General features: G+C 40.6%; 1 protein-coding gene across 1 annotated transcript; it reads left to right on the forward strand.

Moving 5' to 3' along the window:
* The first annotated feature begins 7,989 nt into the window (after positions 1-7,989).
* Positions 7,990-15,245, forward strand: LOC146630446 (hydroperoxide isomerase ALOXE3-like). The gene is made up of 14 exons (XM_085355855.1): positions 7,990-8,145; positions 8,379-8,583; positions 8,726-8,807; positions 9,020-9,142; positions 9,233-9,336; positions 9,747-9,913; positions 10,044-10,187; positions 10,477-10,680; positions 10,864-10,950; positions 11,056-11,225; positions 13,642-13,763; positions 13,968-14,068; positions 14,723-14,893; positions 15,066-15,245. The coding sequence occupies exons 1-14, from the start codon at positions 7,993-7,995 to the stop codon at positions 15,243-15,245; spliced, it is 2,013 nt and encodes a 670-aa protein (XP_085211981.1). The 5' UTR covers positions 7,990-7,992.
* Positions 15,246-15,754: the final 509 nt, after the last annotated feature.

Here is a 15,754-nt window from a genome sequence, read left to right on the forward strand (position 1 = left end):
TTTTACCTCCATGTGTCATCCTGCATATCATTCTGCGAGTCATGGTTTCAAGTTTGTGTAGTTTTCCTAGTTTATTTATCTTATGTCTGTGAAGGTTCTCAGTCATCCAGGTCATCGTAGTCAAAGGAGCTTGCAAAGAAAAGCGTCTGGACTTCTTTAAGTTACATACGGGCGATCGTGGCTCAAGAGTTGGGAGTTCGCCTTGTAATCGGAAGGTTGCCGGTTCGAGCCCCGCCTTGGACAGTCTCGATCGTTGTGTCCTTGGGCAAGACACTTCACCCGTTGCCTACTGGTGGTGGTCAGAGGGCCCGGTGGCGCCAGTGTCCGGCAGCCTCGCCTCTGTCAGTGCGCCCCAGGGTGGCTGTGGCTACAATGTAGCTTGCCATCGCCAGTGTGTGAATGGGTGGATGACTGGATATGTAAAGCGCTTTGGGGTCCTTAGGGACTAGTAAAGCGCTATATAAATACAGGCCATTTACTTGAAGACGTTTCTTTGCAAGCTCCTTTGACTTTATTTATCTTAGTTTCTATCCTCGCCACCTCTGTTTCTGTCTGAATTATCACATCATATAAATAAAGCTCACTCATCACATCTACGTCAATGCCTGCTTTTGGGTCCTTTTCCCTTTAGCCCCACACAACTGCCGCCGCAGCCATAACACTTAAGACTCAATGTTTCATTTACAGGAGAGATGTTTTAGCATAATTACAGCAATAAACTAGAAAGAGTAAAATAATGAAAATTGCACAATATTTATAAAAATCAGTTAAAAGAGCTGTAAATCCTTCTGCAGGGTAAGGGGAAAGCCCTCTTTCTAAACTCTGTACGAACTGTTTACAACGAATGTCATGAAGTCATGGAGACCACAGCATGACTAAACATGTAATCTGATAAGAGGTGAGTAAACCATATTTTTATAGATAAAATACCAGTGAACCATCCTGTGTAGTTAAAGACAAGTCAGCTAGAGAATATAAAGTACAGCAGTGTCTTGAAGGTTTTGCTGTGAGTTATAAATTTTAAAGCTCTGTGATAAGCAGAGTCCAACTGATAGAGAGAATGAGCAGGGTCATACATGCAATTCATTCATTCAATCATGTGGCCTCCTTTTTACCCCTCCTGGAGCATTGTAAAAAGGAGGTTAATGCAAGTTCCAAGTATACCGTATTTACAAGAACCTTATTTTCTTTTTTTCTCTGAGACTCTTTGAAGACATCCCTCATCTAGGCAGGTTCAGTCAGGTACAGCAGGAGCTTAAGCAGCAACAGGAAGAGAGCTCAGAGCACGCACACATTTGAGCTTTATGGCCCCTGAAACTAACATGCAAATGCCCTCCAGCTACAGCTGAATCTGCTAATATTATGCATACTTAAGGTTTAAATGAAACATTACAATAATTGTTGGCTGGATTAGGGTTAACTAATTATAATTCAAGACATTGCAGAGTATATTGTGTATATATAATGTTTTAAATTCTGCAGCCTGGCAAATTAAATGAAAGCGATCGTCTCACACTTGTAAAAAAGTAGAAAGAACATTTTCTTGTATCAAGTACTTGATCTTAGCAATAACGTACACATTCACTGAGCCAATGTTGTATCTACTCTGTTACAATATTCTGAACTTCCAGACAGAAAGGGAGCACATTCCTGTGTGACTAAAGCAAACCACCAATTACAAGAAGCTAAGTAAGTAAGTAAGTAAAATTTATTTATATAGCACATTTCACAGATAAAAATCACAAAGTGCTTTACAGTAAGATCAGACATACAAGTTAAAATTAATTAAATTAGTTAAAAGCCTGTTTGTATAAAAATGTCTTCAGCTGCTTTTTAAAGGAGTCAGTAGAGTCTAGACAGCGTAAAGACAACGGCAGAGAGTTCCACAGCCTAGGTGCCAGTGCCTGAAAAGCCCGATCCCCACGTGTTTTAAATCTAGTACGTGGGACCACCAGTAGCCTCTGACCTGAAGACCTAAGTGCTCGGGATGAAGCATGAGGTTTCAACAGGTCAGAGATATACTGGGGAGCTTCACCGTGCAGAGCTCTAAAAGTTACAACTAAAATTTTAAAATGAACCCTAAAATTTACAGGCAACCAATGAAGAGAAGCCAAAACTGGAGTAATGTGTGACCTCTTGTTTGTACCAGTTAAAAGTCTTGCCGCTGCATTCTGTACAGACTGAAGGCGATCCAGAGCTGATTTGTTAAGACACGTAAAAAGACCGTTACAATAATCCAAACGAGAAGAGATAAAAGCATGAATAATCATCTCAAGTTCTGCCTTTGACACCAGTAGCCTGAGTTTAGAAATGTTTCTTAGATGATAAAAACAGTTCCGGACAAGTTGTTTAGAGTGTTTCTCAAGAGACATTGAACTGTCAAATATAACACCTAAGTTTCTGAGACTCGACTGAAATGAAGGGTCTAAAAAACTGATATGCTGCCTAATTTCTGAGAGCATGTGAGCATGCTCAGAGCTACACAGAGCTCCTGATGATAAACTAATGCTGATTGCTGTTTACCTGTCACGATCCTGGGTCTTAGGACCCAGTGTTTTGAGTTTTAGTTCATTTTGATGTTTATAGTATGTTTAGCTCATTAGGCCTCCTATGTTGATTTGCTTATTAGTTCCCCCTTGTGTTTCAACCCATGTTAAGTCTCCCCTGCCCTTCATGTCTCTCTGTGCCCCCTCTGTTCTGTTTATGGTGTGTCTTTGCATGTTTGAGTTTCTTGTTTTCTGTCACCCTGCATTGTGCATTATGTTCTCATGGTTGGTCTTTTGTTACTCCCTCTAGTCTAGTCTCTTGTGTTCAAAGCTGAGTATTTCCCTCTGTGTATTTTGGTTCTTAGACCTCTGCCTTATGGTTTGTCTCTGTTTCTTAGTTGCTGTCTCCACTGTGTCTAGTTCGCGTCTCTGTGTGATACTTCCTGTTTTACTTTGAAGGTCCATGCCTCATGTGAGTGTTTCTAGTTTTGCGTCTCTGTCTCGTCCAGTCCTGATTTCTCCCAGCTGTGCCCTCCTTCTGTGTCTCATTCCCTCGTTATCCCTCTGTGTATTTAAGCCCTGTGTTTCTCTTTGTCAGTGTCGTAGTCTCCATCATAGCTGTGTGATTTTTCCCTGTGGCTCTTTGTGCTTTAGTTTTCCCAGTTTAGTTTATTTTGTATTGTTTTTCGTGTCCCACTTCACGCCAGCAATAAAGCTGTGTTTTTTGAGTTTACCTTTTGTCTCTGTGAGTTTGCGTTTGGGTCCTCTCCTGCCTGCCACACAGCCGAAACATGACATTACCTAATTCAGTTCACCTGAGCTTTATTTATATAGCACCAATTCACAGCAGTTGTAAAGACCTACAATATTGAAAATATCCCCTGTGAGTAAGCACTTGGCGATGATAGGAAGGAAAAACTCCCTTTTAACAAAAAGAGGCCTACAATACTGGGTCATAAGTTTATTATTAGTTCAGTTTATTAATTTTTATTTAAAAAAATCACTTTGGTCTAGCTTCAGTTAAACCTAACCACTCGGCTGGATTACTTTAATGCACTTTATATAGGGTTCAGCACATCATATATTACCCATCTACAGAGGGTGCAAAATACCGCAGCTTGTCTTTTAACAGGCACTCTAAAGTTTGAGCACATTTCCCCTGTTTTAGCTTCACTTCACTGGCTGCCCATTTCTTTTAGGATTCATTTTAAAATTATTTTATTTGCTTTTAAAGCTCTCCATGGCCTAGCCCCATATTACAGCCTTATACACCCACCCGCTCTCTCAGGTCAGCTGATCAGCTGCTCCTGAATGTACCTAGGACTGGGCGTAAACTTAGAGGAGATCGTGCTTTTTCTGTAGCAGCTCCCAAACTGTGGAACGATCTCCCTTTAGAGATTAGACAGGCCACTTCCATACCTGTTTTAAAGTCACTCCTGAAAACCCACCTCTTTACCCTGGCCTTTGACACCACGTGAGATGTTGGTTTTTATTTTTTATTTTTATTTTAGTTGATTCTATGTTGTTTTCTTTTCTTTTTTTTAATATAGGGCTATTTTAATTTTAAAGTGCTTTACAAATAAAATTGTATTGGATTCAGTTAGTTTCCAGATTTCTTCTTTAAGTTTTTTTTTATTGTTTTTATTGAAAAACTAGTTTTAGTTCAGTTTATAAAATTGTGAAAGCTGTTGAATCAGTCATGTAGACATCCCAGCCTCAGACAAATGTACCAAAGCTTCAAACTCATTTATAGATCAAACCTGAACAAAAAGGCCAAACCTGTCAGGGTCCCTGTGCCTACCCGGTCGGCTCAGCATGGCTACATAATGTTTTTATATTCTTCTTTTGTTCCTGCTCTCTCCCTCCCCCTCTTTCCCTCCTCCCTCTGCCTGGGCGGAGCTCACCTGTGGGCTCCTGCCCTTGGCCCACGCACCTGGTCGCAATCACGCACCTGTGGCTCATCACGAGTGTTCCAGCTCTTTTATAAGATCGCAGCTCTGTGTTTCTCAACGCTGGACCGTTGCCGACCCTTGTCAGTGTAACCGTTACTTCTAGAGTTACTTCTAGAGTGTTTTCACAGCGATTTGCCTTATAATCCCTTCGTGTCTCTGTGTACAGATTCCCTGGACCAACCCCTGTGTTACCTGAGTGATTGGAGTGTGAAGAGGAGCGTGAGTGGACGGAGTGTGTGTGTGTGACTTTCGGCGTCTTTCCCGTTTGTGTGTGGACCCCCGGAGCCCGGCTTTCCCCTCGCTTTTGTAAATAATCACCTGGTGTATCGTAATAAAGACTCTTGTGCTTTCAAGACCTAGAGCCTGCATGTGAGTCTGTTCAGTCCCGCTGTGACAAAACCTAAGTGCATTTATTATAAGTTTTATCTAAGTGGCATTTTACTTCAAGGCATTCAAATATTTCATGTCTACTTTTTACTGTAGCTTTACTAAAAGACCTCAACACAGAGTTGTGAATAATGACTCTGAATGTTTCGAAGACTTTTCCATGCTGTACTTATTTCTTTCAACTGATGAGTAAGCTAAATGAATTAAGTGAAACCAAATTCACCGGAACTCATCACAACAATCAACAATAGTTTTTTTTTTGGGTAGACTCAATATGCAGCACTGGTGCACTGACACTGCATTTATATAGACTGAAGCAAAATTCAATAATGCCAACAATGGGAATTGTGAGCTACAGATCCTGAGCTACAGGGGAAAACAGTTTGTAACTCATTCAGAGCACGCAGGATTCCTCTGCAGAGAAGAGACAATGATAAGGCAAATGTATTATCTGTATTATTTTTGGGGTCTTTTCCTTACAATATAAAGTGCCTCGATGCAACTGCTGTTGTGATGTGGTTCTATATAAGTAGAATTGAATTGTATTGAATGCATGATAGCTGATTATTCTGTAAATAGTTTTAAATAGTTGTACAAAAAAACCCCAACAACACCTGAGGCATTGGCTGAGGCATTTTTATGTAAAGTTGGAAATAACTTTTAAAAATGTGTGCAAAAACAAGGTATTTGACATTGCGAAAGAGCTAGTGTCAATAATATGGTGGCTCCCTGCAGAAGTTCAATGGGGACAATGGCATTTCCTTTTCAAGTTGTCGAACCCAACTGACGACTTTCTTTTTGTAGTTGTTTGTGGGATCTCTCCTTAGGGCTTCATGGGTATTATTGTCACTGAGGAGTGTAGTAATCTTGGTATAATAAGAACAAAAGTGCACCTTGCCATCGTCATGTGCAAGAAATCACCACTGACCTAAATATTTTTTTAACCTGTATTTAAACAGGTTATCCTATTAACACTCATTGTTTGTTTACTAGAGAAACCTTTTTCAGATAGTCAAAGGAGCTTGCAAAGAAAAGTGTCTGGACTTCTTTAAGTTGCTTGAAGACGTTTCACCTCTCATCCGAGAAGCTTCTTCAGTTCTAAGGTCAAATGGTGGGGAGTCCCAGATTTAAACCTAGTGGGAGTTTCCCCCCACAGAGGGACATTCCTCGCTGCACTGTACAGGAATGCCCAGACCTCTACATTGGAGAGACAAGCGCATGGCAAAACATAGAAGAGCCACCTCCACAGGACAAAACTCAGCAGTCCATCTGCATCTTAAGGATAAAGGACACTCCTTCGAGGATGCCAATGTTCACATTTTGGACAGAGAGGACAGATGGTTTGAAAGAGGAGTGAAAGAAGCCATCTATGTCCACTGTGAGCGACCATCTTTGAACAGAGGCGGTGGTTTACGACACCAACTCTCTGCCATCTATAATCCAGTTTTGAGATCCCTCCCCAGATGCCTTAATGCCCACTCACATCCTGGGCCATCTGACCTCAGGAATTCGCATGATGAGGTGGGGCCAGGTTTCACAAAGAGTTCACCCGAAACTCTGGCTGATTGGGACCCACACCCAGTTTCACACCTTTGCTCAGGCGATTAGAGGATCATCAGGGGGTCCTTTTGTCCCTCTGTGGGGGGATACTCCCACTAGGTTTATATCTGGGACTCTCCACCATTTGACCTTAGAACTGAAGAAGCTTCTCGGATGAGAGGTGAAACATCTTCAAGCAACTTAAAGAAGTCCAGACGCTTTTCTTTGCAAGCTCCTTTGACTACGATGACCTGGATGGCTGAGAACCTTCACAGACACTTTTTCAGATAGGCATAATAAAATTCAAGCAATAAAGTAGAAGCAATAAAAAAGAAACATCAGAATCAGAACAACAGAATCAAATAGCGAAAACTGTCCGTTTATAAAATTATAAAAATGATATTAAAATCAAGAACAAGTTCCCATTGAGGAATTCACAAAATCGCTTACACATCTTTTAAACTCTGCAAACAAAATCAAGTGAAAGAGCTGCAAATCCTTCTGTATGAACTGACGGAATTGTGAGTGTAAAAAAAATTTGAGACCACAGACTATAACTGAATATGTAATCTGACAACAACTGTATAAACCAGAAATAGATTTAAAGATAAAGTGGTATAAGTCAGCCATTAATTTATAGATACAATCCCAGTGAATAGTCATATAGAGTGAGGGAACATCCTTTGTGATTCCAATGAAGACAAATCAGCTAGAGATTGTAAAGTGCAGCGGTCTTAAAGGTTTACAGCCACTTCTAGATCGTAAATGCCCCACGATAAAGAGAGTCCAAGAGATAGAGAGAAGGAGCAGGGTTATTCATGGAAACTATATCACCATCGTCAAGGAGGAGTAAAGAGTTTTTTATGAGTTTCAATAGAAAAACCTTGAAAAGGTACAGTAGAGGGAAATACTGCCCATACTCTGCCATACTCTGTGTACTTGAACCACTATGACTTCTTTCCATTTAAAATGAGCCCGAGCTCATCAAAAGCTAATTGTAATTGTTGGAAAACCATGTTGGTGGTATGAGCACAAAAATAATTGTGTCATCTACATATAAATGATAAAATATATTTAGCTTTTGCCTTAACATTAATATCAAATAATGTAAGACAGATCACTCCATTAGTGACACTTTAAAACCTCAAAGAGAGACCGTTAAACTGTGCGCACTGCTTGCAGTCAGAAAGGTAATTAGTAAACCAGCCTTCATCTGAAAGGCCTAGTTCCAATAACCTCTAGGAAAATGACAAATCAGCAGTGTCAAGGGCTTTGACAGCTCAATAAAAAGAGTGGTGCAGTTTATAGGTTATTTGGATAACCTTATCTGGCATTTCATCGCAATACATGATTGATGCAACTGACTGGACACTCCCACTAAACTGAGTAAATAAAAAGAAATTGTAGGGGCAAGTTCTGACAGAACAGTTATTCTAAGAAACTTCCTCGTCTCATTTACAAAGGTAAGAGATATTTTCACAGGATTTCAGTCAGAAATTGTGGGTCAAAAAAGGCATTTAGATAATGTCTTCAAATTCTTTTAATTGTGATGTCACAATTTTAACTGCTTACATTTCCAAATCAGTGCTAAGAGTGATTATAATTCTCCCCCTACCAGGATTTGAAAAATGGTGCAGTATAAAGTGACCGTATTCACTGGTGATCGCCTTAATTCCACTACTCTCAACAATGTCTACATTAAGCTGGTGGGCACAGATGGGGAGAGTGATCGCAAGTGGCTCATGGGCTTGAAAGGGGCTTCATCCTTCGTCAGAGGAGCTGTAAGTCTGGGATGGCCACCTCCATGATTTTTTCAGGTTCCCTATATGACATTATACATGCAAACTTTTAGGGAAATAAGGGAATTATTAACTGTGATTTATGTAAAGTTGAAATCTATCACCATGAAGATGGTCAAAGCAAACAGTTCACTTCATGGACCACAGTAAATTATAAGAGGAATTGTATGCTCGAGTGTTACAGCTCAGCACAAATTGCTATGTCATTTCTTTAGGTATCAAAGTTTAAGGTGTCCTGCTCCACTTCCCTTGGAAATCTTGTGCTGATAGAGTTAGACAAACAGTCTCTCCCACTGTTCCCAGAAGATGATTGGTTTTGTGCCAAGGTGGAAGTGAAATCCCCTGAAGGAGACATCTACAGCTTTCCCGTCTACCGCTGGATTGCTGATAGCAAGGTGCACCGCTTCAAAGATGGAAAAGGTTTGGGAAACTGTGCTCATCTTAAATCTTGTTCAAACCATTGCAGATGTAAAACAAAGGTTGTAATGAGGCTGAAGCAGTTTCCTAATACAGTATATACCATATTTACAAGAACAACTTGAAACCATTTTTTCTTAATTAGCTCTGAGAGTCTTTGAAGACAACCATCATCTTGGCAGGTACAGTCGGCAGCAAGAGATTCAGCAGCGAGAGGAAGACTATCGGTGAGAATTCAGAGCTTATACATATTTTGGCCTTACAGCTCCTGAAAGTAGAATACAAATGCTGTCCAGTTATAGCTGAATATCCTAATACTAATGATATTTAACCTTAAAATTAAGCATTACAATATATTGTTTGTCTGCTAAATGCATTGTAAACTATATTATTCATATATTATGTTTTGTGAATTGAAACTGCAATTTCTTTTTCTCAGCTGGGATGCATATGCAGAGGGAATACCTCACTCCTTGAAGGCACAAAACCCAATTTTTCTGCCATCAGAGGTTCAGTTCTCCTTCACCAAAACTACAGAGTTTGTCTACACTGCTTCCACAGGGTGAAGTTCTTTTTTTTCTCTTTACCTATCAAAACTATAACTATGTTAAATATAATAAAGAAATAAGATGAATGTGCTCTTCTGTTTCAGACTGACTGAGCTGAAGCTGAAGGGACTGGATAACCGTAAGGAGAAGTGGGATAATATTGACAGCATCAATCGAGTGTTTTGCTGCAAAAAGACTGAAATATCAGGTAACTAACATCATAGTTGGAGTATCGAGTACTTATACTTTGTGCATAATAATATGTACTTAACTGTTACCTTTGAAGTATTACTATATCAGTATACATAGTCGATTTTCCTGAATAATAAGAACATTATACAGTCTGTTCTGCAAAAACATATATATTATATATGTTTATAGCTATTGATTGATGTTTAAAACTGAGAATATAAAGTCTCATTTTATCTTATGACAGGTGATCTAACAAGTAGAATATGGTTTCAATATCTAATAAAGCTCACTAGAGAGAGCTTATGACTTTTTATACATTTCACATAATCAAGACTCTCAGACACTGAACTTCTGACACAAAGTTAGAAATGTAGCAAAATTTGTAGGCTAGTTTAAAAAAGGAACATATTCTTTTTCTTTTTGCAGAATATGTTCAGGAACACTGGAAAGAAGATGCTTTCTTTGGCTACCAGTTTCTAAATGGTGTCAACCCCATTTTGATCCAGTGTTGTACAACCCTGCCCAGTAACTTCCCTGTCACTGATGACATGGTCTTTCCCCGCAGTCGTTGCGACCTTGCAGATGAAATGAAGGTGACTGTAGAAAGACACAAAAAAAGGAGAAAGAAATGTTTCTTAAATCAGCTACTTGGTCATTGCAATAAATGCACTTACACATTCACTGAATATACACACTGCTGAAATAACCTGAACTTTCAAACAGAAAGGGAACATATTCCTGTGTGACTACAAGCTTCTGGATGGAGTGAAAGCAAACACCATCAATGGGAAGAAGCAGTATTTGATGGCTCCTCTCGTCCTGCTCCACAAACCTCCTGATAATAAACTAATGCCGATTGCTATTCAGGTAATTCAGTTCAGATGCGCTTTATTTACATAGCAAAATATATATATTTTCTATGGTAAATATGAGAGGAAAATCCCAATAATCAGGCAATTCTTTGTGAGCAAGCACTTTGGCAACTGGAAAGGAAAACTCCCTTTTTAACAGGAAGAAACCTCTGTCAGAAGCCACCTCCCACGACAAGTTGGGAGTGAGGGGAGAGGGAGAAGGACAAAAGACATGCTGTAGAAGAAAGACGGATATTAAAAATAACTAATAATTTGACTTATCACTTGACCCTGTCCTTGTATAGCTGAAGCAGACTCCATCAGATGACAATCCGATCTTTCTTCCTACTGATTCTGAGTACGACTGGTTGATCGCCAAGATTTTTGTAAGAAGTGCAGATTTCAATCACCATCAGCTCAATGCTCACCTTCTGCGCACGCACTTGCTGGCTGAGGTTTTTGCAGTGTCACTGCTGCGCAACGTGCCCATGGTGCATCCTCTGTACAAGGTAACTGACGTTTGCTGAAACTCAGTGTTTTGGTTTGTAAATAATTTTAAATAACGTTGAAAGCATTTGAGTTTATCAATGTGTCCACAAAGGACATTTGATTGTGCAACAGCGTATCTCAGCATAATAAATGCCAAAGTTTTGCCCCAATCTAGCACTAACAGAGTTCCCTCTTTCCCTCAGCTCCTCAAACTTCACACACGCTACACTCTGCAGATCAACTTCTTAGCTCGACGCCTTCTCATTTCTGAGATTGGCGCTTTCACTCAGGTATGCAAAGAACAGCACACTCACTAGACCTTTACCTAAATAACTGTTTCTTTTTCAGTGTCATGTACAACATTTGTCTCTAACTGTGAGCTACCCATTCTCTAGTTTGCATCATCAGGTGGAGAGGGCATGTTTACAATCCTGAAGAGGTCAGTGTCCTCAATGACCTACAGCTCCCTCTGTATGCCAGATGACATTGCTGAACGTGGCCTAGAAGCTGTGCCAAACTTCTACTACAGGGATGATGGCCTAAAGGTTTGGGATATCATCCACAGGTATGGTAGTTTTGCCCTCTTAATGACGCCACCAAGCTGCTGCAGTTCTGTTATAACAATAATATTTTATTATTTGTTAGTTTATTATTTTTATTTTATTTATGTCATTTTACAATTCTGTTTTCCATCCATCCATCGTCTTCCGCTTATCGGGGGCCGGGTCGCGGGGGCAGCATCCTAAGCAGAGAAGCCCAGACCTCCCTCTCCCCAGCTACCTCCTCCAGCTTGTCTGGGGGAACACCAAGGTGTTCCCAGGCCAGCCAAGAGATATAATCTCTCCTGCGTGTCTTGGGTCTGCCCCTGGGCCTCCTCCCGGATTCTGGGAGTTGGCCCAGGACCGGGAACATTATTTTTTCAATTTGGTTTCCCAATAAAAGATCATTGAAAAAATGAACACAAAATTAACACACAAGAAAGAGATGAAAACAGGCGCTGTTGGAATGCTACTAAGCAAGTAACCCCAGTGGAAGGGTTACGTGACTAGGATGAGGGACCTATGGAATCTTCGATACCCAGCATCCAGATTGATGGCGAAACAACTTGGGGAATGTTTTCCAACATTCAGAAGATGGAACTGCTCAGACAGCTAGAGATTGACGAGGTACAACACAAATGCTACGGCAAGGGGAAGCTAGGATGACAGGTCAAGGGGGAGATATCATCACCTCCACCTGAGATTGGGTGGGGGCCCCAAGTGCGATGGAAGAAGGATCATTGAGCACGAGAGGAACTGACCTGAGAGATAAGATCATGGCAAAGCTGGAAACCTGGATCCTTCATGGCTGGTTACTAAGACTATGTGAAGTACCCTCAGAAGATCTACTAGATCAGGGGTGTCGAACCCCAGGCCTCAAGGGCCGGTGTCCTGCAGGTTTTATATGTGTCCTTGATCCATCACAGCTGATTTAAATGGATAAATTACCTCCTCAAAATGTCTTGAAGTTCTCCAGAGGTCTGGTTATGAACTAATCATTCGATTCACATGCGTGATATCTAAAACCTGTAGGACACCTGCCCTCGAGGCCTGGAGTTTGACACCCGTATACTAGATGATGTGAATGCTGCACTATGGACAAGACTGAGACTAACCAGCTGATCTACACCACGGCAACAGTGATCAGTGAGATACTTCGCTACAAGTTCAACAGCCACAAGGAGCAGTGCCCTACATGGAGAAGGAGAATAGAGGCCAAGATAAGGGTAGCACGGAGGGAGGTTAGCCAACTATCGGAGCTGCAGAAAGGTGCAATGAAAAAGGTGCTACGGCCAAGCAAAGACTCATAGCCTTGGCAAACTTGAAGAGGTACACCAAAGAGATAGAAAGCAGGAGAATAAACCAGCTGTTCTCCACAGAACCAGCCATGGTGTACTCTTAATGGCAGGGGAACAATATGAGAATAGCAGCACCAAGGCTGGAAACAGAGCAATAGTGGAAGAGCATATGGGAGAAGAACCCAACCCATGGCATCAATGCTCAGTGGCTAGTGGATCTAAGAGCAGACCACAGCAATCTCCGTGAATAGAGTCATTCAAGAAAGGGTCTCCAGTATGAAGAGTTGGACAGCACCAGGCCCTGACTTGATTCACGCCTACTGGCTGAAGAAGCTGACTGCAGTCCACGAGTGTCTGACAGCACAAATGAACCAGCTTCTAGTCGATGAGAGACACTGAAAATGGAAATACCAGAAGAGCAAAACACCAGCTACTGGTAGACAGAGCAGTCGCTTAAAACTGCAAGACTAGGCTGACCAACCTGTGCACTGCCTGGATTGGTTACAAAAGGCCTATGACTCAATGCCCCACACCACTTCCTGTGGGGCATTCCTCTATCTGCTGGTGGAATGTACCACAGGCAGATAGAGGAAGTGGCTGACATCCAGAAATCCTACCAGTGACTGGACAAAGCTGGAGTGAAAGACAACACAGAGACACTAATCTTGGCAGCACAGGAACAAGCTCCATAGAGGCTGGGGTCTATCACATCAGGCAAGACCCCAGTTGCATGCTGTGTAAAAATGCCCCTGAGATAATCCAGCACATAAGAGTAGACTGCAAGATGCTAGCAGGCAGGGGCATGGAGCGCCATAATCAAGTGGCCGGTGCGGAGTATGGCCTGGAAGTCCCGAGGTCAAAATAGGAGGCGCCGCGTAGGATGGTTGAGTGATCAAGCTAAGCAAGTACCACAGGAAGTTCTGTGGTTCCTGTAGGCACTCAGATGAGACATTAGTATATTAAGTTCAGCTTTAAGTACAGACTAATGTTAAACATTGTTCAATTTTTTAAATTAAAGTTTCTCAGAAGGTGTTAGTACTTCTCTTAAAATGAAAGGTGTGTCTAATACTTACAGATATCTACCATCCCTAAGTAAAATGAATGAAATAAATAATGAAAGCATATTTCATCCAATTTCTCAAAGGTTTGTGCAGGGAATGCTCGGCTACTACTACAAGAGTGACAGTGAAGTCCAGCAGGACTCTGAACTTCAGAAGTGGATTTTGGACATTTTTGAACATGGTTTCTTTTCTCAAGCAGAAACAGGTTGGCTTCAAAGAAATGTTCAGTTCTTATTATGATAAAGTTGATTGATCCTTAGTACTGAGATGTTACATCACTGATGATGTGTCCAGGGGCACCAGAGGGTGTATCATAAACAGTATATATAATTATAATCCAAACATAAATCCAATTTTTGTTTGTTCACCTCAATGCAATTGATGCTGGGGGGTGTTTTCTGCTCAACAGGAATTCCTCAGACATTTACTTGTGTGACTGAGTTGGTCAAGTTTGTCACCATGGTGATCTTCACTTGCTCAGCCCAGCATGCAGCCGTGAACTCTGGACAGGTGAGTCCTTGTATAAACAGTTTCACTTTTTTTTTTTTAAACAACAGTGCATGAACATCTGAGAACCTAGGAGACCTTTGGGAGAGCAATGATGATCCATCTCATTTAGGATTCTAGCTGCTCAACAGTCCTGGGTCTTTATCCTGTTCTTCATTTCATGATGTATCAAATGTTTTCAACTGGTGAATGGTCTAGTCTGCAGCAAGGCAAGTTCAGCATCCAGACTCTTCCATAATGAAACTATGATGTGATAGATGCAATATGGGGTTCAGCACTGTCTTGCTGAAATATGTAAGTCCTTCTCTGAAAAAGATGTCATCTGGATGAGAGCATGTGTTGCTCTAAAACCAAACTGTATTTATGTATATTTACATCTGAGAAACTCTGGCTCTCTAACATACTCTGTTTATACCCAGTCATGGTACTGACAAGCTGCAGTTGTTGAGGCATTTCTTCCAAAATCAGTGAAGTTAAACTAAACTGGTCATGCAAAGAGAAAATGTGAATAATTATATAAATAGTACCATAAAACTACAGGTACTATATCACCAATATAAAAAAAAGAAAGAAAGAAGGAATTATACATTAAACGCCATTATTACACCATCATTTTACTTTTTAATCAGTTATCTTTTACTTCTTGATCAAATGCAGTATGACTATGGTGGCTGGATGCCCAACACTCCCATCTCCCTGCAACTCCCGCCACCGACCACAAAGGGGACGACAAGCGAGGCCACAATGTTGGCGACCTTCCCTGACGTCAATGTAACAGTTCAGGGCATGGCCACCGTGTGGTTACTCAGCAAGCAGTCCAGTGACTTTGTAAGCAGCAAAGATTTCATTAAGAATGACAGGAATTATGTCTGAATTTAATTTTTGTAAACACATTACAACTGTATACAATCATTCCAAGAGCCTATTTTGAATAAAAACAAATAATTGTTTTAATTGAATTTTGTTGAAGAAAACTTAAATGTATCATTGTTCTCATCAGGTCCCTCTTGGCCAGTACCCGGAGGAGCATTTCATTGAGGAAATTCCTCGCAAAATACTAAAGGATTTTCAGATGGAGCTTGAAGATTTAAGTTTAGTTATTAAAGCCAGAAACAAGCGTTTAGAAGTGCCATACACCTACATGGATCCGGCAGAGTTAGAAAACAGTGTGGCCATTTGAATATTAGAAGACTCAGCTGTGAGACAAAATTCAGTTCCCTCTTCAAACAACAGCAGGGAAAGACCTCTAAGTTCTGACTTTTACTGATGAAATAGAACAAAGAACTTACTACTTATAATCACTATATACTAAACTGTAATTTTTTTCATCTGTGTTAAAATGTGATTCTTTTTTTGCATTACAATCTTGAATCATCTGATTTGAAATGAAAAATGTTTGATTTTTGGGGGTGTCTGTTTTGAGACAGTTGATCTCCTGATCATGATGTATTTTCTTCTTAGAAAACATTTACTGCATTTCATTGTTTATATTTTCATTATTTTAATGTTTCAATTTTCTTGAGCTAAACCCAAACAGCTTTTTGATGAGTTAGACAACATGAACACCCTAAACTTCGCCTGAGACTGCTACTTCATCTCGGCCACCAATGTGCACTTGGTTTCTTTGTTTCTTTGCTGAAACCTGATTGTATTTTAGCATCATATTCTAAATTATCAGTTCTCTAAAGC

Source organism: Diplotaxodon limnothrissa, linkage group LG6 (assembly GCF_057381915.1).
Source record: "Diplotaxodon limnothrissa isolate DT_005_m linkage group LG6, D_limnothrissa_male_GT1.1, whole genome shotgun sequence".
NCBI lineage: Eukaryota > Metazoa > Chordata > Actinopteri > Cichliformes > Cichlidae > Diplotaxodon > Diplotaxodon limnothrissa.

Coding starts and splice junctions, on each gene's coding strand:
- LOC146630446 (XM_085355855.1), top strand. CDS start 7,993: ATGGTGCAGTATAAAGTGACCGTATTCACTGGTGATCGCCTTAATTCC. Junction 8,146..8,378: donor CATCCTTCGTCAGAGGAGCT/GTAAGTCTGGGA, acceptor TCATTTCTTTAG/GTATCAAAGTTTAAGGTGTC. Junction 13,764..13,967: donor CTTTTCTCAAGCAGAAACAG/GTTGGCTTCAAA, acceptor TCTGCTCAACAG/GAATTCCTCAGACATTTACT.